The following is a 26,301-nucleotide window of genomic DNA, read 5'->3' as shown; positions in this document are numbered from 1 at the left end:
TTGGTTATTTTCAGCCATATAGACCCCCTCAAACTGACTTCAAATGCGAGGTGGTCCCTAAAAAAATGGTTTTGTAAATTTCGTTGTAAAAATGAGAAATCGCTGGTCAAATTTTAACCTTATAACTTCCTAGCAAAAAAAAAAAAAATGTCCTAAATTGTGCTGATGTAAAGTAGACATGTGGGTAATGTTGTTTATTAACTATTTTGTGTCACATAACTCTCGTTTAACAGAATAAAAATTCAAAATTTGAAAATTACAAAATTTTCAAAATTTTAGCCAAATTTCCATTTTTTTTTCAAAAATAAAAGCAAAAATTATCGACTTTAATCTACCACTAACATGAAGCCCAATATGTCACGAAAAAAAGGCTAGGATCCGTTGAGGAGTTCCTGAGTTATTAACTCATAAAGGGACACTGGTCAAAATTGCAAAAAGCAGCCAGGTCATTAAGGTCAAAATAGGCTGGGTCATGAAGGGGTTAAAGTGAACCTGTCACCCCCAAAATCGACGATGAGCTAAGCTCACCAGCATCAGGGGCTTATCTACAGCATTCTGTAATGCTGTAGATAAGCCCCCATATGTATCCTGAAAGATAAGAAATAGAGGTTAGATTATACTCACCCAGGGGCGGTCCTGCTGCGGTGGGCGTCGCGGTCTGGGGCCTCCCATCTTCTTACGATGACGTTCTTGTGTTCACGCTGCGGCTCCGGCGCATGCATACTTTGTCTGCTCTTTTGAGGGCAGAGCAAAGTACTGCAGTGCGCAGGCGCCGGGAAAGGTCAGAGAGACCCGGCGCCTACGCACTGCAGTACTTTGCTCTGCCCTCAAGAGGGCAGACAAAGTACGCATGCGCCTGAGCCGCGGCGTGAAGACAAGAAGAGGATGTCATCGTAAGAAGATGGGAGGCCCTGGACCTGACCGCGACGCCCATTGGACCAGACTGTAGCGTGAACGCCCCTGGGTGAGTATAATCTAACCTCTTTTTCTCATCTTCCAGGATACATCGGGGGCTTATCTACAGCATTCCAGAAGGCTGTAGATAAGCCCCTGAGGCTGGTGGGCTTAGCTCATCGTAGATTTTGGGGGTGACTGGTTACCTTTTAATATTTTGGTATATGATCCCCAGCACTACCGCTCTATTAACAGAACTCATTCTAGTTTGCATTTTTATTGCATCTGATAAGGATATACTGCTCCTTTCATGTCCAGAGTGTATTTTGATTAAATACTATTAAGTGTCTTATTAGTGATAGTGGCATCGGTATCCAGGGGGACACCCCAATAGGGGGTACGTGTCACGGTTTTAAATGGTTTTAATTTTTGGTGTGTTTTAGACTCTAATAAAATTTGTTACCTTTTAATAATTTCCCGGTGGTCCCTGGTTTATAGTATGTTTCTTCCCTTTTCTTGTGTACAGATTAGGAAGGTATCCACAACCAGAATTTTATGCCTGAACATGAAGAAAATTTCTAATTGCTTTGGAAGCAAGTATTGAGGCTGGGGCTCCAATTGGTCGTGTTCTGGAGTTTCGGCAGAAATTCCTCGAACTAGGCCTGTCCACCAGCACCCTCAAAGTTCAGGTGTCTGCTCTGGGGGCTCTGCATAACTGATCTAATCACGGAATTATTGGGTATCTGGATTTATTAGGCTTCATCTAGATCCATACCAATCTGGAAAGAGTAGTGCTGTGGGATTTAAACAGTCTTAGCAACTATAACAGAATTAACACTTGAGCCCATTGATTTAGCATCAAGTTTTTTTTCCCTCAAAACAGCCCTTCTGGTAGCTTTCACATCTGCCTGGCCTAGGGCACCTGCTCGTCTCCATTTACACCTTTGGCCTGAGACAGCTCATAGAATCGCACGGATTGCAGTATCATTTCTACACCAATGACACAAAGATCTACCTATCTGTACCCGACCTCACCTCCTTACCCACAGCAGAGTGTTAAATCCTTACAGTGCTTCCAATAAAAGCAATAAATCCTGCTTTCCTCAGCTCCTGAATGTCTATGTGAACTGCATTTAGTTTTCTCTGGTATGCACTGCTCACCCTTCACTTTGGATCCATAATGTACTTCACTTCTCTGGTGTTTTCTATGCATATCTCTGAGTGGTCAGTCTAACCCCTCCCCCCCTTTTATGACCTTTTGCTTAACTCTGAACATGTGTTCTGGCCACACACCCCCACATCCACTCACAGCTCAGTCCTCTTAGTAGCAGATATATTCAGACCCAGGAGTCTGATCCAGACTTTAGTCTGATCCATGTATCTTTCAAATTCCATCTTTCAAATTACAGATTTCTAATTACAATACTTTGAATTAGACTGAATTGGACTGGAATTGACTGGAAGGTAAAGGAATCAAAACCAATACAATGTTTCGGTTTCTTTTTACCTTCACCTCCATAGCACTCTATTTTTTCAAATCTCCTGTAATCCCTCCACTAAGTAAGTAGTAATTTCTCCCTCCATCCTCCCCAATCATCTCACCTTCTCCTCTGAAGTGTTCCTTCACATTCAGGCCTTTTTCTTCAGACACACGGGCCCACACCATGTCCTATCCTGCTCCCACCTTCTAGCACTGTCTGCTACTCCTCATTCCTGGCGACATATCCCCAAATCCTGGCCCTCCTCAACACATCCCCACATTCATTTCTATCCACCTGCCATGATCCTCTACACATTTACACAATGATAATAACCGCATACCCATTCATCCAGCCCCCACTTCCCCAGTTCCCTTACCTGGAGCTCTGTGGAGTGCACACTCAGTCTGCAACAAACTGTCATTTATCCATGACCTCTTTATCACCAACAAACTCCTTCCTTTGCGTCACTGAAACCTGGCTCACCCCCTCTGACTCATTCTTTCCAGCTGCACTTTCCTATGGTGGATTCCATCTCTCCAACACACTCTGATCCAGCAAAAAATGTGGTGGAGGAGTTGGCTTGCTTCTGTCCGACACTTGCTTCTTTACCTCAATTCCACTACCCCCCTTGCTACTCTCCCCTCATTTGAGGTGCACTCCGTCCGCATCTACTCCCCCTCCAACCTCCAGCTGACTATCATCTACCGCCCCCCAGAACTAGCCATCTCCACCTTCCTCAACCACTTCACCTGACTGCTTCATTTCCTCTCTGCTGACATCTCCACTATCATCATGGGCGATGCTGCCTCTAAACTTTTATCGCTCACTGCCTCCTTTGGCCACACTCAATGGTCCTCTGTGGCCACTCACAAAGATGGTAACATGCTGGACCTTATTTTCACCCGCCTCTGTTCCCTTACTAATCTCACTAGCTCACCCATCCCTGTCTGACCACAACCTACTGCCATCCTCTTCCCTCTCCTCTCCTAATGCGCTACCCCCACTCCACAAACTTACTCACCCTCGCAGAAATCTCAAACACCTCAATTTACAATCATTCTCTGAGTCCTTTTTCTCTCTTACAGACATAGTTTCCCTTCATGGCACATATGCTGCTGCCACTTTTTATAACGCCACTATAACAGCAACACTTGATTCGGCTGCCTCCCTCACACATAGCAAAATTTGTACAATCAACAGGCAGCCCAGGCTGACCAGCCTGACCAAACAACTGAGATGGGCTTCCAGGGTCGCTGAGCAGAAATGGAAGAGATCCCACACTTCCGAGCACTTCATTGCATACCTGCAGTCCCTCCCCAGCTTCAAGTCCACCCTCACTGCAGAAAAACAAACTTACTTCTCATCTCTCATATCCTCCCTATCTCACAACCCTAAACAGCTTTTCAACACTTTCAATTCTCTACTCCATCCTCCAGCACCTCCTCCTCTCATTTCTGCCAAAGACTTTGCCGCCTCCTTTAAGCAGAAGATCAATACGATCAGAGAAAGCTTTGGCCCACAGCCCCCATAGGCCCTCTTCATTTCTCAGCCCTGTGCCTCCAAAACCTGCTTCTCCACCATGACAGAAGATCAGCTCTCCACCCTCCTGTCAAGATCACATCTCACCACTTGCATGTTTGACCCGCTCCTGTCCCACCTCATTCCTAACCTTGCCACAGTCTTCATCCCAATCCTAACACACCTCTTCAACCTCTCACTTACAAATGGTGTCTTCCCCTCATCCTTCAAGCATGCCTTAATCACACCCATCCTCACAAAGCCCTCCCTCAACCCATCCTCTGTATCTAGCTGTCACCTGATATCTCTTCTCCCTTATGCCTCAAAGCTACTAAAACAGCATGTTTATTTTGAACTGTCCTCCCACCTCTCTTACTGCTCCCTCTTTGACCGCTTACAATCTGGTTTCCAACAGCATCACTCAACTGAAACTGCCCTAAGTAAAGTCACCAATGACCTACTAACCGCCAAGAGCAAGCGACACTACTCTGTCCTCCTTCTCCTGGACCTGTCTTCTGTCTTCGACACTGTCGACCATTCCTTCCTGCTGCAGATTCTCTCATCTCTTGGCATCACAGACTTGGCTCTATCCTGGATCTCGTCATATCTAACAGACCGACCATTCAGTGTCTCCCTCTCCCACACCACCTCCTCACCTCGCCCCTTGTCTGTCGGTATTCCCCAAAGCTCAGTCCTAGGGCCCCTGCTCTTCTTCATCTACACCTTTCACCTGGGACAGCTCATAGAATCCCATGGTTTGCAGTATCATCTCTACGCTGACGACACGCAGATCTACCTCTCTGGACCTGACCTCACTTTCTTACTGACCAAAAACCCACAATGTCTATCTGCTATTTCAGCTTTCTTTTCTGCTCGCTTTCTAAAACTGAACATGGACAAAACAGAACTAATCATTCCCCCATCTCACTCTGCCCCTCCATGAGACCTATCAATCAATGTCAATGGCTGCTTACTTTCCCCAGTCCTGCCTGCTCAGTGCCTTGGGGTGATCCTCGACTTTGCACTCTTTCAAGTTTCATATCCAAGCCCTTGCCTCCTCCTGCCAACTCAAACTCAATAATATTTCACGGATCTGTGCATTCATTGACCATGAAACCACAAAAATGCTAGTGCATGCCCTTATTATCTCCTTCCTCAATTACTGCAACCTCCTACTCTCTGGCCTCCCCTCTAGCACTCAGGAAACACTCCAACCCATCATACACTCTGCTGCCCTACTAATCCACCTGTCTCCCCATTATTCCCCAGCCTCTCCTCTCTGCCAAGCCCTTCACTGGCTTCCATCTGTCCAGAGACTCCAGTTCAAAACCCTAACTATGACATACAAAGCCATCCACAACCTGTCTCCTCCGTACATCTGTGACATGATCTCCTGGTACTTACCCACACGCAACCTTTGTTCCTCTCAAGATCTTTCTCTACTCCCCTCTTATCTCTTCTTCCCACACCCGCATACAAGACTTCTCCCGTACTTACCCCATACTCTGGAAATCTCTACCCTAACACATCAGACTCTCGCCTACCACGGAAACCTTCAAAAAGAACCTGAAGACCCATCTCTTCCAACAAGCCTACAACCTGCAGTGATCCTTAAGGTACCGTCACACTAGACGATATCGCTAGCGATCCGTGACGTTGCAGCGTCCTCGCTAGCGATATCGTCCAGTGTGACAGGCAGCAGCGATCAGGCCCCTGCTGTGCTGTCGCTGGTCGGGTAAGAAAGTCCAGAACTTTATTTCGTCGCTGGACTTCCCGTAGACATCGCTGAATCGGCGTGTGTGACACCGATTCAGCGATGTCTTCGCTGGTAACCAGGGTAAACATCGGGTAACTAAGCGCAGGGCCGCGCATAGTAATCCGATGTTTACCCTGGTTACCATCGTTAAAGTAAAAAAAACAACCGCTACATACTTACCTACCGCTGTCTGTCCCCGGCGCTCTGCTTCTCTGGTCTGGCTGTGAGCACAGCGGCCGGAAAGCAGAGCGGTGACGTCACCGCTCTGCTTTCCGGCTGCCCGGCGCTCACAGCCAGACCAGAGAAGCAGAGCGCCGAGGACAGACAGCGGTAGGTAAGTATGTAGCGTTTGTTTTTTTTACTTTTAGGATGGTAACCAGGGTAAACATCGGGTTACTAAGCGCGGCCCTGCGCTTAGTAACCCGATGTTTACCCTGGTTACCGGAGACATCGGGATCGTTGGTCGCTGGAGAGCTGTCTGTGTGACAGCTCTCCAGCGACCAAACAGCGACGCTGCAGCGATCCGGATCTTTGTCGGTATCGCTGCAGCGTCGCTTAGTGTGACAGTACCTTTAGTCTGCTGAACTGCCGCACGACCAGCTCTACCCTCTCCTAGTGTATCCCCACCCATCCCCTGTAAACTGAGCACTCTCCTTGCGTACTTGTGTGTGCCTTGTATTGCTCATGTTTGTGCTTGTCTAAATTTGTAAAGCGCCATGGTATAAATGGCTCTATATAAATGTATAATAATAATAATAATTCAGGCCTTTTCCAGAGTTCCACCATTCACTCAGTTTCTGGAAGACAGGGTAGTTTTAAAACCTGATCCATCCTACCTACCTAAAGTAATGTCCCAGGTTCATAGATTACAGGAGAGAGTTCATCCTCCTCTTTGCTCTAGCCCAAATAATCAGAACAAAGAAAAGCTTTATACAGTGCCTACAAGTAGTATTCAACCCCCTGCAGATTTAGCAGGTTTACACATTTGGAATTAACTTGGCATTGTGACATTTGGACTGTAGATAAGCCTGGAAGTGTGAAATGCACTGCAGCAAAAAAGAATGTTATTTCTTTGTTTATTTTTTTTTTTAAATTGTGAAAAGTCTTTTCAGAGGGTCATTTATTATTCAACCCCTCAACCCACCAGAATTCTGTTTGGTTCCCCTAAAGTATTAAGAAGTAGTTCAGGCACAAAGAACAATGAGCTTCACGTGTTTGGATTAATTATCTCTTTTTCCAGCCTTTTCTGACTATTTAAGACCCTCCCCAAACTTGTGAACAGCACTCATACATGGTCAACATGGGAAAGACAAAGGAGCATTCCAAGGCCATCAGAGACAAGATCGTGGAGGGTCACAAGGCTGGCAAGGGGTACAAAACCCTTTCCAAGGAGTTGGGCCTACCTGTCTCCACTGTTGGGAGCATCATCCGGAAGTGGAAGGCTTATGGAACTACTGTTAGCCTTCCACGGCCTGGACAGCCTTTGAAAGTTTCCTCCCGTGCCGAGGCCAGGCTTGTCCGAAGAGTCAAAGCTAACCCAAGGACAACAAGAAAGGAGTTCCGGGAAGATCTCATGGCAGTGGGGACATTGGTTTCAGTCAATACCATAAGTAACGTACTCCACCGCAATGGTCTCCGTTCCAGACGAGCCCGTAAGGTACCTTTACTTTCAAAGCGTCATGTCAAGGCTCGTCTACAGTTTGCTCATGATCACTTGGAGGACTCTGAGACTGACTGGTTCAAGGTTCTCTGGTCTGATGAGACCAAGATCGAGATCTTTGGTGCCAACCACACACGTGACGTTTGGAGACTGGATGGCACTGCATACGACCCCAAGAATACCATCCCTACAGTCAAGCATGGTGATGGCAGCATCATGCTGTGGGGCTGTTTCTCAGCCAAGGGGCCTGGCCATCTGGTCCGCATCCCTGGGAAGATGGATAGCACGGCCTACCTGGAGATTTTGGCCAAGAACCTCCGCTCCTCCATCAAGGATCTTAAGATGGGTCGTCATTTCATCTTCCAACAAGACAACGACCCAAAGCACACAGCCAAGAAAACCAAGGCCTGGTTCAAGAGGCAAAAAATCAAGGTGTTGCAGTGGCCTAGTCAGTCTCCTGACCTCAACCCAATTGAAAACTTGTGGAAGGAGCTCAAGATTAAAGTCCACATGAGACACCCAAAGAACCTAGATAACTTAGAGAAGATCTGCATGGAGGAGTGGGCCAAGATAACTCCAGAGACCTGTGCCGGCCTGATCAGGTCTTATAAAAGACGATTATTAGCTGTAATTGCAAACAAAGGTTATTCCACAAAATATTAAACCTAGGGGTTGAATAATAATTGACCCACACTTTTATGTTTAAAATTTATAAAAATTTAACTGAGCAACAAAACTTTTTGGTTTGTAAGATTTATGCATCTGTTAATAAATCCTGCTCTTGTTTGAAGTTTGAAGGCTCTAACTTATTTGCATCTTATTAAATCTGCAGGGGGTTGAATACTACTTGTAGGCACTGTATGCTAGATGTTAGAAAAGGTCTACTAAAGTACCTGTCTGTTACTGACTCCTGGAAGAAAGGTCCTTTTTTCGTGCCCTTCCAAGGAAGGTGCTTAAAGCTTCCAAAAGCACTATAGCTAGGTGGATTATGGAGGCTATTTCTTTAGCTTATTCTGCAAGTGCAAAGTAGTTACAGAAGGTCTGAAGGCTCTCTACAAGTGCCGTGGGAACCTCTTGGGTGGAGAGATTGTGCATCTCAATCGAGCAGATCTGTAAATTCAGCAGCCTGATTTTCTCCTTCCACTTTCTAGAAGCTGGATATGGGTTCCTCTTCCGACCTCCCCTTTGGAACAAGGGTACCCTAAGCTGTGGTCCCTCCCTGAATTCTTACTTTTATCTAATTCTCTTGTGGTGCTGTCATGTGTATTCAGTAAAGTCTTAATTACTTACCGATCACTGCAGCACCTTTCTATTCTCTTCTGTCATGTAGGGGTGAGCACTTCTTTCACTAGTGTATAAATTCAAATTTTTTGATTGATTTGTGGTGCGTGTAAAATTTGTAGATTTCTATAACCACTGGAGGTCCTCTCGTGCTCAATAATCCAACTGATTCTTGGGAGAGGTGCACAATTTTATGCCAGTAAGTATCCTGACCTTGGAGGGCAGATCACCTCTCTTGTAGTGTTGTAATGTGTTCCAAAAAATCCCATTACTGGTAAGTAACTAAGACTTCTTGTTCATTCTGCCTTCCAAAAACCGGAATAGAAAGCGATCAAAAAATGTCACATAAGTGAAAATGGTACCAATAAAAACTTCAACTCGTCCCCCCAAAACAAGCCCTCACATGATCATAGCTCTCTAAACATGGGGATGCAGAAACTTTTTTTGCAATAAAAAGCATCTTTTAGTGTATGACAGCAGCCAAACCTAAAAACCAATGTAAACCTGGTATCACTGTATTCGCATCGACTCAAAGAATAAAATTGTCTAATCACTTATACTGCACGAGGAATGGCGTAAAAAAATAAATAAAACAAATCTCCTGTGGATTTGTTCATTCTGCCTCCCAAAGGTAGCAGTAAGGCTTGGCTCACATTCATCCTGCGCTGAGCGCTTACATCGGGGTTTCCGTGTAAATCTTTAAAATATTTGATTCAGACAGAACCCCCGGCTGCAGATGGGGCACTGTGGATGCAGTCTAGCCTGTGATCCAGCTGCGTTGGTCTTTTTAGGCATGCATAAAAGCGTGGTCCACCACAGTTTTATGCATTTCTTTAAAAGATAACGCTGTACGGAATCCAGAGTAACTTTGCTGCCTCATTATAGTGCATGGATCCATCAGAGGTTTCATCTGAATCATGTCACTTGGAGATTCACAGCTCAGTGAATATTCATTTCTCTTTAGCAGCCGCCACAGGAGTTAGCTGCAGCCACCGGCTCCTGCCTCCTGTCACCTGCTGCTCCGCCGCTGCCACTCCTTTTCAATCTTCTTGGACAATTGCTAGCTAGCTATAAACCGTGGGGGGGGGGGGGGGGGGGGTGTTTTCAGCACAAAAAAGAGCTGAAAAACTTAGCTTATACTCAAGTATATACGGTGATTTTTTTTTTCTTCACTGTCCAATGGTATAAAATTCTGTGACCCACCTATGGTGTCAATATGATCACTGCACACCCAGATTTATTGATTTTGAGTGGTGTAGTTTATAAAATTGAGTCACTTATGGGAGAGTTCTGCTTTTCTGGCATTTCAGGGCCTCGTGACATTGCAGCCTCAAATCTTTCCAGCAAAATCTGAATATGACGCTCTTTTGATGCACTGTGCCTCAAAAGTACAGTTGTGTGAAAGTGTTTGCCCCTTTCCTGATTTTCTATTTTCTTGCATGTTTGTCACACTTAAATGTTTCAGATCACCAAAGCAATGTAAATGTTAGCCAGATAGCACAAGTAAACACAAATGCAGTTTTTAGATGAAGGCCATTATTAAGGGAAAAAGAAATCCAAACCTACTGGGCGCTGTGTGAAAAAGTGATTGCCCCCTAAACCTAATGACTAGTTGGGACACCCTTAGCAGCAACAGCTGCAAGCAGGCAGGAGAGAACTGGCAATGAGTCTTTTGGGCTACTTGACTTTGTCAGGCAGGTCCTATTTAAGTGATTTCTTGATTGAGAAGAGGTGCGGCAGAAATCAGGCCTACATGTGGCTAGGGAATTTGAATTTAGATCCCAAAGATTTGAAATACCACAGTTAATTTATGTTTTAAGGGGGGGCAATCACTTTTTCACACAGGTAGCTGTAGGTTTGGATTTCTTTCTTTTACACAACTGTAGTTTTCAACCACATAGGGTATCTGTGTAATAAGGGGAATTTGCACAACAAAATTTGGTATCCATTTTTAATGCTATATAAACGTTGTAAAATTTTGTGAAGCACCTGTGGGTTCAAGGTGCTCAGCATACATCTAGATGAATTTCTTGAGGGGTCTAGTTTCCAAAATGCGGTCACTTGCGGTGAGTTTCTACTGTTTAGGCACATCAGGAGCTCTCCAAACGTAACATGACATCCGCAGATCACGTCACTCCTTCCTTTCTGAGCACTGCTTAGTGCCCAAACTGTAGTTTTCCCCTACATATGGGGTAGTAGTGCACAACAGATTTGCGGTTCCATTTTCTCCTGGTGCCCTTGTGAAAATGCTAAGTTTTGTGCTAAATGAACAGTTTTGAGGGAAAATGTGTGTTTTTTTTTTTTTTTTTTTTTGTTCATTTTTTTAAATAAATTTCAACGTTAAAAACTTCTGTGAACCGAGGGGTATAGATTCCAAAATGTGGTCACTTGTGAAGATTTACACTGTTTGGGCACAAATGGGGATTTCTAAATAAGACGTGTCATCCGTTAATTACTCCAGATTTTTTCCATTCAAAAAATGAAATGGTGCTCCTTCCATTTTGAGCCCTGTCGTGTTTTTAAATGGTACTTTTTCCCCCACATATTGGGGTATCTTAGTGCTCAGGAGTAATTGCACAAGACATTTTGGGATCCATATTCTCTGGTTATCCTTGTGAAAATAAAAAAAATTTGGGTCTAAAGTAAACATTTTTTGAAAAATATTTTTTTTCTTTTCTTTCTACATTCCATTAATTGTTGTGAAGCAAATGGTTTATAAACCCCGAGTGTGGTTTTGAGTACCTTGAGTGGTGCATTTTTTAGAATGCTGTCACTTGTAGGTATTTTCTGTCTTATAGGCTGCCAAAGTCACTGCAACTGTGATGTAGTACCTAAAAAAAAAAAAAAAAATAAAAAAAAATTTTTGTAACTTTTGTTGTAAAACTGCAAAATCTATGTTCAACTTTTAACCCTTCTAACTTCCTTAACAGAAAGAATAATTGTTTCACAAATTGTGCTGATGTAAAGTAGACAAGTGGGAAATGTTATTTATTAACTATTTTGTGTGACAGGGCATACAAATTTGAAAATTGCACAATTTTCTCCAATTTTCACCTTTTTTTTCACAAATAAACCCAAGTCATATCGAAGAAATTTTAAACAATCTCAGAATCAGTGGGATTCGTTGAAGCGTTCCAGAGTTATTACCTCAAAGTGATATTGGTCAGAATTGTAAAATTTTGCCTGGTCATGAAGGTGAAAATCAGTCAATGCAAAAACTAAAAACCTTACGGTTCTTGGAAAAGGATGATAAACAATTATTTTTTTTTCCCAACAGTTAATTTAAAAAAAAAATACAAGTTTGGTATTGCTGTAAAAGTATTGACCAGAAGAATCCTACTTCTTGGTAATTTTTTTGCCATATGTATGTTTTCAAAACCCTGGAAAACCAATGCATTTCCATTGATTTTCAGTTTCATGCTCCTCGGAAAACATGAGTTATCCCAAACCATAAGATATGCATTATGTAAAATAGAGATTACAGAACAACCACAAGATGAATTTAATCAACCAAGGTATCATTTGAATGAGTATAACTACGCCAAATAACTCGCATCCACTGTGTGTGGAACGAGGTCAGTTCTTGAGCCCCCTCCACACTTGCAGACACTTGCCAGGGACTTTTATTCACACTCTAATTCAGGTGTGGCTATGTTGTATCCTACATGCATCCGATGACTTCCAGTCATCAAGGAGGGATTGAAATCTATTAGTCAATACTCACTACACACAGTGAACACTTTTTAGTCTGTCTTTGGCCCATTGATTGACATATGGCATGCTCCACAGTGTATCTGTGGAATGTGTACGTGTAGATCAGACTGTCAATCAATGTGTCAGGAAGAGCACTCATTGTGCAGTGAGCAATGACTGTATGATAGCTCCCTGCAACACCCAGATCACTGGAAGCGAGCGGCTGCAGGGAGAATAAAACATGTTTTTTTGTTTTTTTCTGTAGCTATGTTTCCTGTAAGCTGGCTACACAGGATTTAAGTGCTATGTACCTTCAGATTAACCTATTTCTGCAGGTGAATAGGGGAGTTTATTTTCAATGCTCTACAATGCTAACAATGTTATGCAAGAAAACCTAAATGTTGTTAAAGAGGACACTATTCCTCAATAGAATCTTTCTCCTTGGTGAAGACCAGTTTCATTACACTATTCATTAATTGTATCTCACATCACTTTTCTTTAGAGTCCTCTATGGATGATTTGAAATTAAATGAAGATGAGTTGTTGGCCATGGCAAAGCATGAAAGTGAGGAAGACAAGGCATTTAGAAGGTTCAAGAAGCGGATTTCAATTGAACCTGAGCAGGTATTATGATGTGAACGGCCATTAAAGGGAACATGTCGCCCCCAAAATGGAAGGTGAGCTAAGCCCACCGGCATCAGGGGCTTATCTACAGCATTCTAGAATGCTGTAGATAAGCCCCCGATGTATCCTGAATGATGAGAAAAAGAGGTTAGATTATACTCACCCAGGGGCGTTCCCCGCTGCGGTCCGGTCTGGCACCTCCTATCCTCATCAGATGACTTCCTCTTCTTGTCTTCACGCTGCGGCTCCGGCGCAAGCGTACTTTGTCTGCCCTGTGGAGGGCAGAGCAAAGTACTGCAGTGCGCAGGCGCCGGGCCTTTCTGACCTTTCCTGGCGCCTGCGCACTGCAGTACTTTGCTCTGCCCTCAACAGGGCAGACAAAGTACGACTGCGCCGCAGCTGCGGTGTGAAGACAAGAAGAGGACGTGATCGTAAGAAGATCGGAGGCACCGGACCACGACGCCCACCGCAACTGGACCGCCCCTGGGTGAGTATTTTTCTTATCTTTCAGGATACATCGGGGGCTTATCTACAGCATTCCACCTTCCATTTTGGGGGTGACAGGTTCCCTTTAACATTAGTAATTTAGTTTTTTGGTAATTTACATATTTGCAGGCAATTCACCAGCTATTCAGCTTTGGCAAATCATTCCTTTTTAAACTAGTTAAAAATGTTAAATGTATTGTTTAAAGGGGTTGGCCACTTTAGCTTATTTTTTACAGCTGTGTTGGGAACATAAATGTTACAGGTTCTTCTCCTGTGCTTGCTGTAGCAGACGTCCTCACAGATTGCCTATATTTCATATCCACCCAAAAATACCAAGTTGGAAATCTTCTTTTCTTTTGGAGGGGAATGATTGACTTGCCTGATCTCATGCTCCTTCACTGCAGCCATTTTATGGACAGGAGAACTGTGCAATCTGTGAGCAACTGTATGAACAAGCACATTTTGAGAGACTTGAATACAAATTGCCACAAAAAATGTTCACAGCATGTGATAAAGTGGCCAAACCCCCTCAATGAATTGGCTTTGTCAAAGCTCTGAAATAGAGTAATTAGATAATGCTGTTAATTTAACTAAACTTTAATTACTCCAAGCAGTGTGCCATTTTTTTACTAATGTGCACCATATTCTTAAACAGGACTTCTACTTTTGCAAGTGCCAGAAAATGGACATTAATATTTTTTGTTGATAAACTAAAATTAAACTTGGGTTATATAAACATTATTTCTTAGTGCATCATTGGGGACACAGGAAAGACCATAGGGTTAAGGTACCACAGGAAGCTGATGCTTGGAAAACTCTGAACAGTTGGCTTCTCCTCGGTAGGCTATACTCCCATATTGGCATCAAGCTAGCTACATTTAGTTTAGAAAAATCATAGGTAGGAACAAATCTGGTATCCAGACAATGTCTGCCACCTCCAGTGACAGTTTTTTTTCTAACTTTTTTTTCTAACTTTTTTCTTCTGCTTTCGATTGGGAAACAGTGGAATGGCCACTGCCACCACACTATAGAAGGAGAGAATAGTGTTGAATGGCCAGATTGTATCATTTTTGGTTTGGATGGCAGGTCCATATACCCTTACATAGTATGTGATCAGCTGCCCTGGCAAACAAGCTCATTGCTCTCCTTTCCATCACAGTCTGGGGTAATGCATGGAACAAAGACCAATCCAAGGATTCCATGACATCCCTTCTTCAGACCAGATTCGTATGTACACTATGCACCGACGAGGCGCTGCTACTCTCCTTATCTTGTTCCCATCTATCACAGCCCGCAGCTCTCCTGATTCTTCGACTGTAAGGACAAAATTTTACTCCGCAATTTCTATTGAGCCTCCTGGAAGGCCACAGCCCCAGTTCTTTTAGCCAATCAGACAAACGTGGTCTTGTTACCATGCTCTTTCCCTGTCCTGCCAACTCCCTTTTTTCTCTAGATGGCACCATTTTCTTCTCCTGTGCCAGAGGAGAAAGCTTCTCCTTGCTCCTCCTTGGAAGAGGACACCATCATTACAAACTTGATAGTTTTAACGTTTGCTGCCAGTACTAAATAGAATGCCGCTATTCCGTACCGCCAGGCCTTTTCCTGGGCTTCAGGACCAGAGGACTTGTGTGTCATGGTGACACTCTGGTGGCCCCTAGCAGCACTATACGCCTTCTGGGACCTATTTCTCATTCTCTGCCGCTGTTTTTTTCTCTCTTTTTCTGCCTTATGTGCCTATTGTACAAGCCATCTCCTCTCACAAGACAAGTTTATCATTCCTGCCTGATTGAGCTGTATCTCTTTTGTTGGCTGACCCAACCATGGTGTCTGTTCCAACAGTGCAGATTGTGCAGGAGGTCAGAGGCCTTGGGTGTGTTTATCCTCCTGTTCATTTTCACTCTACCTCCCTACAAGAGTGTATTGTTTGTGGTGTTCTCTTTCTCTCCCGAGGTCCAGCAAGTGCAAGAATAGAACTGTCTTGGATTTGGACCTGCAATTAAACTGAGAGGTGTGATCCACAGTCTGATTCAGGCTGTACACCAATTCCTGAAAGTTAAGAAAGCAGAACCCTCCACCCCTACCCCCAAGGAATACAATCTCCTTCAAAAGAGTCAGGTGAGCTGTCTGGTGCTTTTCGAATTTGAGGAGAAATTGGCCAGAGAGTGTATCATCTGTACAGTAGCCTCCACAGAAGGCGGCGCTTGGAGCTTTAATTCACTTTGCCATAAGAACTTGTCACCACCAGGATTGCTTCTCCTTCTGTTGTCCACAACCATGAATCTACCGCTTTCTGACAGAAACCCCCCCCCCACCCCCCACCCCACATCAATACTCCAAAATGAGCATCTCAAGTGGATCTCAGTCAGAATTGCTCACTCAGGATAGTATCTCTGCTCCACTTCCCTCACATCTACCTGGCTATCTGCAGAGTTTTATGGGTGAAACAAGGACTCCGCATCCAAGAAAACTTGTGCATGTCTTTCCTTTCTGGGCTGTCTGTTCAGGACCAAAATAGACCAGACAAATTTGGATGGCACTGGTAGAAAAAAGCACAATGCTCCCACAGTCTAAGCCCAGATGCTCTTACAGCAAGCGCAAGATGCATTCGTTTTGTCAGCGCTTTTTAAGTGGTGACCCCAACTGCCAAGTAAAAACACCTATAACTCCACTTTTTCTGAGACACGTAGCTCTTTGCAGTCGATGACACCTGTATCAGTGTAGTCATCTACTCTATATAGATTTGACTGCCACTTCAGATCTCATCTTCCTTAGACTCCATTTTTGGCTTTTGTTTTTCTGGCTTTCTTTTTTCCTTTTTCTGGTAAGGTGCAATGGTACCAGTCCTTCCTTGAGAGCACTTCACAGGAGTTTTATTGATGATGTACAATAAATTATGTGGGGATACCGTGTTAGCCAGAAAAATCGATGTAAATTATTTTTATGCCCAAAAATGGCAAAAATATTATCGGAGTTATACCTTTATTAGCTAACCAGAAAACATATATTTGCCAACTTTCAAAGCCCAGGCGTTCCTTCTTGAGGCAGGTTTACAAATGAATTAAAAAGACAAGAGCACCACATTTAAGAGATTCTACAAAAGGACATTTGTTCATGAGGTGGAAGGGGGTGATGCCTCCTAAAGATATTCCAAGAAAATCAAATTGGGGTTTTTGTTACAAATGGAGAAGCGGTGGGAATGATCCCTTGGTTATCTGCAGTCTGTCTGGTGGAGGTGAGTTTTCCATGTAGTGAGTCATAAATCCATATGTTAAATTGAGTCTTTTTGTCAAAGAATTAAACATTATCAGTTTGAATTCTCAAATCCTTCACCTTTTTAGAATTAAACTTTTAAATGAGTCATACAGTGTCCAGGTACATATAAAAATGTTCCCACAGGCATGAGCAGCTCATTCTTAATTGTGTGCCTGTGTAGATTCATCCTTATTTGTAGTTTTGTATGGTATTTCCTTGTACATTGTATCCTGTACACCACCCTGAAGGATGTACATGAAAATAAATGTATGCTCTTATATACTCCTGATCTGTTTGGTTTGCAAACTGTATTTGTTGATAATATGTGGGTACAAGTTTTGCTTTTTTTTTTTTTTAGTTGGGAATGTTTCCGTCACGGAGGGTGAGGAGAGGACACTTCTGACAAGTAGATTCCTTAAGAGGTTGTTTGTAAGAGAGAAGTGAAAATTCTGGAAATATTTATTTCAGTCTGCCGTCTCTGTAGAATATGGGTTGGAGATCAGCACCAATTTTCTTTAGGATGCTCAATTGGGGGTTGTATATGACCCCAAGAGGCACCCTGTTATTGTCCTCCCTCTGTTGGTAATCCAGTAGACTGCTTCTTGGGAACCTTGTAGCTCTGTGGATTTCTTCATCTATTACCAGTAATCACTTGCGGATTACTGCAACATTTTTTCAAACTGAGTGTTTTTGGTTTTACTATTCTCTTTTGTGTCTTCAGGTTTCTTGGTGGTGTGTGAACATGATCATACAGACTTGTTCACTGTGCAAGTAGCCCATGTGTTCCTGTTTCCATAATTGTTCTCTTGTGTCTACAAGACTGGGGAGTTCCACCACTCCTCTTGGGCTATCTGCACAAAAGCTGTTCTACCCTGTATGCACACATGGATTTTTCCTCTCTGAACCCTGTTCACACAGGTTATATACAGATGATCAGGTTTTTAAATACATCAGATAGGGATTGCATACATTAGTTAGGACTGCTCTGATAAGGGTATACCGTGAAGATTGGTAGAGCAGCTTAGTATACATTTTTTGCAAAAAAACGTATCAACCAAATACCCTGTTTTTTACATCTTTTACTAGCACTTGCGGATTACTGCAACATTTTTTCAAACTGAGTGTTTTTGGTTTTACTATTCTCTTTTGTGTCTTCAGGTTTCTTGGGAACCTTGTAGCTCTGTGGATTTCTTCATCTATTACCAGTGGTTGGTAATGTTATTGTAGGAATGTATTCCTCAGTGATGGCAGCTGTAATTTTCTGTCCTTAAGGTACCGTCACACATAGCGACGCTGCAGCGATACCGACAACGATCCGGATCGCTGCAGCGTCGCTATTTGGTCGCTGGAGAGCTGTCACACAGACAGCTCTCCAGCGACCAACGATCCCGAGGTCCCCGGTAACCAGGGTAAACATCGGGTAACTAAGCGCAGGGCCGCGCTTAGTAACCCGATGTTTACCCTGGTTACCATCCTAAAAAGTAAAAAAACAAACGCTACATACTTACCTACCGCTGTCTGTCCTCGGCGCTCTGCTTCTCTGGTCTGGCTGTGAGCTCCGGGCAGCCAGAAAGCAGAGCGGTGACGTCACCGCTCTGCTTTCCGGCTGACCGACGCTCACAGCCAGAGCAGGAGGAGAGCAGAGCACAGCGCTGGAGGACAGACGGCTGTAGGTAAGTATGTACTGTTTGTTTTTTTACTTTTAGGATGGTAACCAGGGTAAACATCGGGTTACTAAGCGCGGCCCTGCGCTTAGTTACCCGATGTTTACCCTGGTTACCAGCAAAGACATCGCTGAATCGGTGTCACACACGCCGATTCAGCGATGTCTACGGGGAGTCCAGCGACCAAATAAAGTTCTGGACTTTCTTCCCCGACCAGCGATCTCCCAGCAGGGGCCTGATCGCTGCTGCCTGTCACACTGGACGATATCGCTAGCGAGGACGCTGCAACGTCACGGATCGCTAGCGATATCGTCTAGTGTGACAGTACCTTTACTGTCTGAACAGAATGTACCTCAGAGCTTGACTGTAGATGGTGGATTTTTATTGTCTTTGATGAAAGCTGTTCCATCTTAGATATTCCAGACGTCTTGTGGGCTTATGGTAAGGAGGAGTTTTATTGAAACAGATTTGTCATAGCCAAGAAAAATTGCTTAGTCTAGCTTTTCCTGCTCCTGAAAATGCTGAAAAGGCAGGTTCAACTTAGTTTCTTTAGCATGGCCTCTCTTCACTCCATCACAACTCCTAAAACCTGGGGAATTCCTAACCTCAGTAGACCTTCAGAATGCCTATCTGCACATCCCCGTCTTTTCTGCACAACAGACGTTTTTCCAATCCGCGGTCTACTAATTTAGCTTTTGGTTCATGGATCTGCTCTTTGGGCTATCCACAGCCCTCAAGGGTTCACAAAGATCATGGTCATGGCTCTTCTACATGTCAGTGGGATTGCAGTTATCTCCTACCTGGACACTGTCATCAAAGCTTCTTACTTGGATAACATGGAAAGTCTACAGATCTACCTTGACACTTAGGCTTGGTTCCCATTGCGTTAATGGGAAAGCGCTAACGGACAGCGTTGCACGGCGAAATAAACGCCGTGCAATGCGTCCGTTAGCATGCCCATTCACGGCAATGGGAACGCGCAGCACTAGCGCGTGCCATGTTCGGCACGCGCTAGCGACGCGCCGGTTTTTCCTGGCGCGCCGCGGATGCTGCTCGCAGCGTCCGAGGCGCGCCCGCGGTCCGTTCCCCGCTCTCGCAGATCGGGGATCTGCAAGAGCGGGGACGTTACCGCGACGCGGCCACATTAAAAACATTGCGTTAGCGCAACCCGCTAGCGCTAAACGGGTTGCACTAACGCAATGTGACCCTAGCCTTATCTCTCTGCAGACAGATCATAAACAACCTGAAGTCCTCTTTGATCCCTGCTTGGTGTCTAGTCCTTCTGCAGATGTTGTTCAACACTGCTCTTTAGGCTACATTCCCACAATGAGCTTTTGATGTTGCAGATTTTCTGCACCTATTGGGTAAATTAAGTTACCTGCATTTTTTTTTTTTTTTTAGTGCATTTTTTAATTTTATTTATATTTTATGCTGCGTTTTCTTACATTTGTTTTTGACGCTGCAGGTTTTTCCTCCCATCTTGGTATGTTACGTTACATGCGTTTTTTAGTGTGTTTCTGCAGCAAAAATAAAATTGCATATGTGTTTTTTACCTGCCGATCTTCCACAACTAATGTAATTCTATGGGGAAAATCTGCACATAAAACTCTGCGTACCTGCAAGAAAAATTGACAAGTTGCTGATTTGAAACACAAACCACAGGTTAGTTTACATGGAGTAAAAAGGCACAATGGGGATGAGATTTCTATAAATCCCATCAACTTTTCTGTAATTGTAATATGTCGTGTTTCTGACTCAGCAAAAATACTTGGGCACACACTTAATTTTTTTTTTCTCAGAAGACAATACTGCTGTCCAAACCAGCATCCGCATCCTAATAAGAAAACTGCCTGCTAGGAAAAAGGTCCTCCAGCAACTTCTCAAAATGTTATGAATACATTTTATTGACTTAAAAAATGGATAAAAACATGTAAAATACAAATTAGTACATCAATATATATGTGCTTTCCAGCACAAGAAATATCTATCATATACTGGAATAAGTGATTGACTAAAGGTATAAATCATTCATCTTACTGCGATTGTAATAAATTAAGTTGAATCTACTAAGGTATAATGTGGTGATATGTATTTCAAGACATTCGTATATGTAGCTCAAACCTTTTTTTACATTTCTATAAAGAGGAACAGTTTTAAAAGTGCAGTATGAAACAGGAAAATAAACCATTACATTGAATAAGCATTTAATTGCTGGGAGGCGTAGGAGATTCACCTCTGTGTGTGGCGTCAAGTAGGTGAGGTTCAGTATATTATAAAAAAAAAAAAAAGAGGATTTCTCAGGGAGTCAAAAAATGTCTATAGTCAAGATGAAAAAGCACTATAGCATTCAGGCCTTACTTCCATCAATCTTTATATCAATGTACATGAGAAATTGCTAGCTAAAACATTTCTGGAAACAGATGTTCCACAGGTAATTTTAATGTGGTTCCCAGCCAAACAAATGGTCATCATGCCAGAGCATGGTAAGTAGCAAGTATAATTTCCCAGAACCACGGATCAGGTCCGTGTCACCCCTTGACGCGTGTTTCAGTCAATGTTCCTCAGAAGACGTATACCTCTTCTGGGGAACATTGGCTTAAAAGAGCGTCAAGGGGTGACACTGACCTGATCCGTTTTGTCCTTTATTTTTCCCACCCAAAGAACTGCTTTAGAATGTCCAATGGTATTTCCTGGGTCCCCAATAATATTAAGAAAAAAAAAGATTTTTTTGGTGCTTACTTTAAAATGCCTCTCCCGTAGTCTTTATCGGATGACACAGGAAAGACCCAAAAAAAATATTTAGAACGGAGTCCTCAGTGGTTGATACCTTTTTACATTTCCTGTACAGGAAAGACCATGTGTTTTAATCTGCTGTCACTAAGAGGTTGACCTTAAGAAAACACTAACATTTTTTCTTATCCCCCAGCCAGCTAGTCTCTTCTATAGGTGCCAAGCTAATAGTTAGGGTACCGTCACACAGTGGCACTTTGATCGCTAGGACGGCACGATCCGTGACGTTCCAGCGATATTGTTACGATCTCGCTGTGTCTGACACGCTACTGCGATCAGGGACCCCGCTGAGAATCGTACGTCGTAGCAGATCGTCTGAAGCTTTATATCGTCGCTGGATCTCCCGCTGACATCGCTGAATCGGCGTGTTTGACGCCGATTCAGCGATGTCTTCACTGGTAACCAGGGTAAACATCGGGTTACTAAGGGCAGGGCCGCGCTTAGTAACCCGATGTTTACCCTGGTTACCAGCGTAAAAGTAAAAAAAACAAACACTACATACTTACCTTCAGCTGTCTGTCCCCGACGCTCTGATTCTCTGCACTCCTCCTGCATCCTGTGTCAGCGCCGGCCAGCCAGAAAGCACAGCGGTGACGTCACCGCTCTGCTTTACGGCTGACCGGCGCTGACAGTGCAGAGGAAAGCAGAGCGCCGGAGGACAGGCAGCGGAATGTAAGTATGTAATGTTTGATTTTTTTTTTTACGTTTACGCTGGTAACCAGGGTAAACATCGGGTTACTAAGCGCGGCCCTGCGCTTAGTAACCCGATGTTTACCCTGGTTACCAGGGGACCTCGGGATCGTTGGTCGCTGGAGAGCTGTCTGTGTGACAGCTCTCCAGCGACCAAACAGTGACGCTGCAGCGATCGACATCGTTGTCGTATCGCTGCAGCGATCGACATCGTTGTCGTATCGCTGCAGCGTCATTTCAGTGTGACGGTACCCTTAGTCAAAAAAAGTTAGGAGAAGCAAGAAAATAGAGAAAACCATTGAATATACTGAAGCTATAGCAGGGAATGCTCAAGTTGCTCACTTTCCTGCCTTATCACAGGAAGCAGTGTTTCTTCTATATCGCCATGTTATGAACTTACCATAAATCAAGTCAATGACATGAGCTAATGCTGCAGCCAGAGCTCTTACTTTAATAGCTTGATTTATGATAAACTCAGAGGGTTAATTAGAAACTTTATTTATTTAATTTTTTATTTTCATAAACACATCTAATTGTTGAACTTGTTAATATTGCAAGATCTATTCATTAAAATTTATTTTATTTATAGCACTACCACTTTAAGTGTTTATAACATTTTTTTTCTAAACTTTTATATTGATCCAAGCACTTTTTAATATGTGACTTAATCCTGTATCTGCGTGTGGGCGAAAAAAAATGTGCTTTGTGTTGAATTTTGCTGTAGGTCCTGAGATACAGTAAAGACGGTGAACCTCTCTGGATATCTTTGCAAAATGTTCCAGTCGAAAATGATATCATTAACTGTGATTGTGGTGCCAAAAGAGTTTTTGAATTCCAGGTAGGGAGATGAAATGTATTATCTTTTTTTGTTTGTTGTTTAAGTGATTTTTATTAAGGGGATTTTTACATAAACCAGGAAAGGTAAGAGTAGGGAAGACAGCAAAAATATACAATTATGAAATACAATATAAGAACGGAAAATACTCCCAGTAGAGTAAAATACATCAATAATACAATGCAACATGTCTACGACAAAACCTAAATGATACAAGAGGGAATGATAGGGGTAGGGCAAGAAGAGGGTATGTAGGAAAAGGAATAGGAAGGGAAAAGGACTGAATCTGATAAAAAAAAAAAAAAAAAAAAAATGGAGAGGAAAAGGAAGGGGTGAAAGGAAAAAAAATTAAATTAGTAAAGGGAAGAATCATGATAACACTGGAAGGGAAGGTATACCTTGGGAAACGGGTGGGGGAGGAAAGGAAAAGAACGGGTAACAATAGTCCACTAAGAAAGTTTAACATGGAAAGATCAAACATTGATATACAGAGAATATGACAATCAAATTGAGTTAAAGTTCTGGCAAAGGTTTAGCTTCTAGAAAGGTACTCCTCTTCTGTATGATCAAATTTTAGATCTGCTACTACCAATCACAGACGTTTAAACCAGGGGTCCCCAACTCCAGGCCTCGAGGGCCGCCAACAGTGCAGGTTTTCAGGATTTCTTTAGTATTGCATCGGTGGTAATGTGATCATCTGCAGAGGTGATGATTCCAACCCCTGTGCAATACTAAGGAAATCCTGAAAACCTGCAATGTTGGCGGCCCTCGAGGCCTGGAGTTGGGGACCACTGGTTTAAACCCTTAACGACCAGAGTTATTTTTGGTTTTGCATTTTTATTTTTTGATCCCCTTCTTCCCAGAACCATAACTTTTTTAGATTTTTTTTTTTTTTTTTTGGGGGGGGGGGGGGGTCAAAATGCCATGTGAGGGCTTGTTTTCTGTGGGACAAGTTGTACTTTTTGAAAGACGTATCGTTTTAACATATCGTGTATTGGAAAATTTCAAGTGTGGGGAAATTGCAAAAAAAAGTGCAATTCCACAGTTTTTTGGTTTTTTTTGCCTTTTTACTAGGTTCACTAAATGTTAAAACTGACCTGCCATTATGATTCTCCAGGTCAGACTCATTACGAGTTTATACAGTCCATAAATAAAACGCGTCACTCCGTATAGTCCACACTTGGGGTGCACAGAGAAAGCTTACCAATCCTAGAAATAGTTTTATATATTGGTAAGCATTGCTATTTCTTGCCATTTTTTTCTTGTGGATACTACTATTATAGGTGGATTAGATTTGAGCCATGACATTTCCCTACCTCTCCATACTTCCTTACATTACTAACTTACATGATTTGAAAACTGACATATATGGATTGTATATATACATATTATTGTATCAGTCTATAACTGAAGTAAGTTCAAGAATTGTTTTGATGAGTCTCATATTATTATGAAGAAATGGGTATTCCATACCCTTGAATACCATTCAAGGTAATTGAGTTTGACTTGTAACTCTGATTATCCATGGGTCTTGACCAGCTCATTATATTTCACTATATTTGTTTGTTTAATTTTTGTATATCAGTGATGTATTACAACTGATTATGTACTATTCTTTATTTTGTTAATTGTACTCTAGTCTGAAGAAGGTATAAGAGAAGACCGAAACCTTACATGAATATAACCTTTTGGACTATTATATTCAAACTAGATGGTGGCCCGGTTCTAACACATCGGGTATTCTAGAATATGCATGTCCACGTAGTATATTGCCCAGCCACGTAGTATATTGCCCAGCCACGTAGTATATTGCCCAGCCACGTAGTATATTGCCCAGCCACGTAGTATATTGCCCAGCCACGTAGTATATTGCCCAGCCACGTAGTATACAGCCCAGCCACGTAGTATACAGCCCAGCCACGTAGTATACAGCCCAGCCACGTAGTATACAGCCCAGCCACGTAGTATACAGCCCAGCCACGTAGTATACAGCCCAGCCACGTAGTATACAGCCCAGCCACGTAGTATACAGCCCAGCCACGTATGTAACAGGTTAAAAAAGACTTAAAATAAAAAATAAACATATGCTCAGCTTCCGAAGGCCCCTTGTTGTCCTGGCACCTGTGTGCGGTGCACGCGGCAGCTTCCGGTCCCAGGGTTGGTATGAGCGCAGGACCTGTGATGACGTTGCGGTCACATGACCGTGACGTCATGGCAGGTCCTTCTGGCATAGCATCCTTGGCACCGGAACCTGCCGCTTGCACTGCCGAGGACAGGGCGTGATGTCGGAGGGTGAGAATAACGGGATTTTTTTAATTATTTTTAACATCCGATCTTTTTACTATTGATGCTGCATACGCAGCATCAATAGTAAAAAGTTTGTCACACAGGGTTAATAGCTGCAGTAATGGAGTGCGTTACACCGTGGTCCATTAAAGCTGGCATTAAAGGGACACTGTCACCTGAATTTGGAGGGAACCATCTTCAGCCATGGAGGCGGGGTTTTGGGGTTTTTGATTCACCCTTTCCTTACCCGCTGACTGCATGCTGGCTGCAATATTGGATTGAAGTTCATTCTCTGTCCTCCGTAGTACACGCCTGCGCAAGGCAAGATTGCCTTGTGCATGCATGTACTACGGAGGGCAGAGAATGAACTTCAATCCAATATTGCAGCCAGCATGCAGCCAGTGGGTAAGGGACGGGTGAATCAAAAGCCCCAAACCCCCGCCTCCATGGCTGAAGATTGTTCCCTCCAAATTCAGGTGACAGTGTCCCTTTAACCATGTGTGAGGGCTGACTGGAGAGGAGTATGAAGCGGGCACTGACTGCGGGGAGGAAGGAGCGGCCATTTTGCTGGCAGACTGTGCCTGTCGCTGATTGGTCGTGGCAAAATCAGCGACTTGGATTTCCATGACAGACAGACGCTGCGACCAATCAATATCAGTGACAGACAGAAAGACTGAAGTGACCCTTAGACAATTATATAGTAGATAAATATATTTTTTGTGGCTGAATGGGAGTGCCCGATTTTTCTTCAAACTATTACAAGTTTATAGACGCCAAACATGTCTAGTTTCTTTTTATCCAAGTGGTAAGAAAAAATTCCAAACTTTGTTAAATAAATAAAAATACAAAAAAATTGCGCCATTTTCCAATACCTGTAGTGTCTCCATTTTTTTGTGATCTCTGGTTGGGTGAGGGCTTATTTTTTGCTCACGGAGCTGACATTTGTAATGATACCATTTGGTCCAGATACGATCTTTTGATCGCCAGTTATTGCATTTTAATGCAATATCGTGGCGACAAAAAAAAAACGTAATTCTGGCGTTTTTACTTTTTTTTTTTTTTCTTGCTATGCCTTTTAGCGATCAGGTTAATCCTTTTTTTTTTTTTTTTTTTTTTAATTGAACCTGCCATAACCCAATCGGCTCTGCTACAAACAGCTGATAATCAGATCGCCTGTATGTAGCAGAATTTCTCACTTGCTATGAGCGCCGACCACTGCAAGTTGGCAGGGACAACAATAGAGGTCCCCAGGAGACCTCTGGTTGACATGCCAACCCATCGGTGACCCGCGATCACATGACGGGTCACCGATGGGTGGATTTCCGATGCGGTTGCCGGTAGCGTTTGACAGCAGCATTTAACGGGTTAATAGCCGTGGTTGGATCGCGATT

At 43.2% G+C, this 26,301-nt stretch overlaps 1 protein-coding gene across 2 annotated transcripts in view; it reads left to right on the top strand.

Annotated features, from left to right (window-relative positions):
- The window catches only part of PDCD2 (programmed cell death 2), a 161,882-nt gene that overhangs the window by 117,997 nt on the left and 17,584 nt on the right, over positions 1-26,301 (top strand). For both annotated transcript variants that reach the window (XM_069769318.1, XM_069769319.1), the window contains 2 exons: positions 12,786-12,907; positions 22,514-22,627. In XM_069769318.1, coding sequence (XP_069625419.1) covers positions 12,786-12,907; positions 22,514-22,627 — 236 coding nt within the window. The remainder of the gene's footprint in view (positions 1-12,785; positions 12,908-22,513; positions 22,628-26,301) is intronic.

This window comes from Ranitomeya imitator, chromosome 5 (genome assembly GCF_032444005.1).
Source record: "Ranitomeya imitator isolate aRanImi1 chromosome 5, aRanImi1.pri, whole genome shotgun sequence".
NCBI classification, from domain to species: domain Eukaryota; kingdom Metazoa; phylum Chordata; class Amphibia; order Anura; family Dendrobatidae; genus Ranitomeya; species Ranitomeya imitator.
This window is presented reverse-complemented; position numbering and strand designations above follow the sequence as displayed.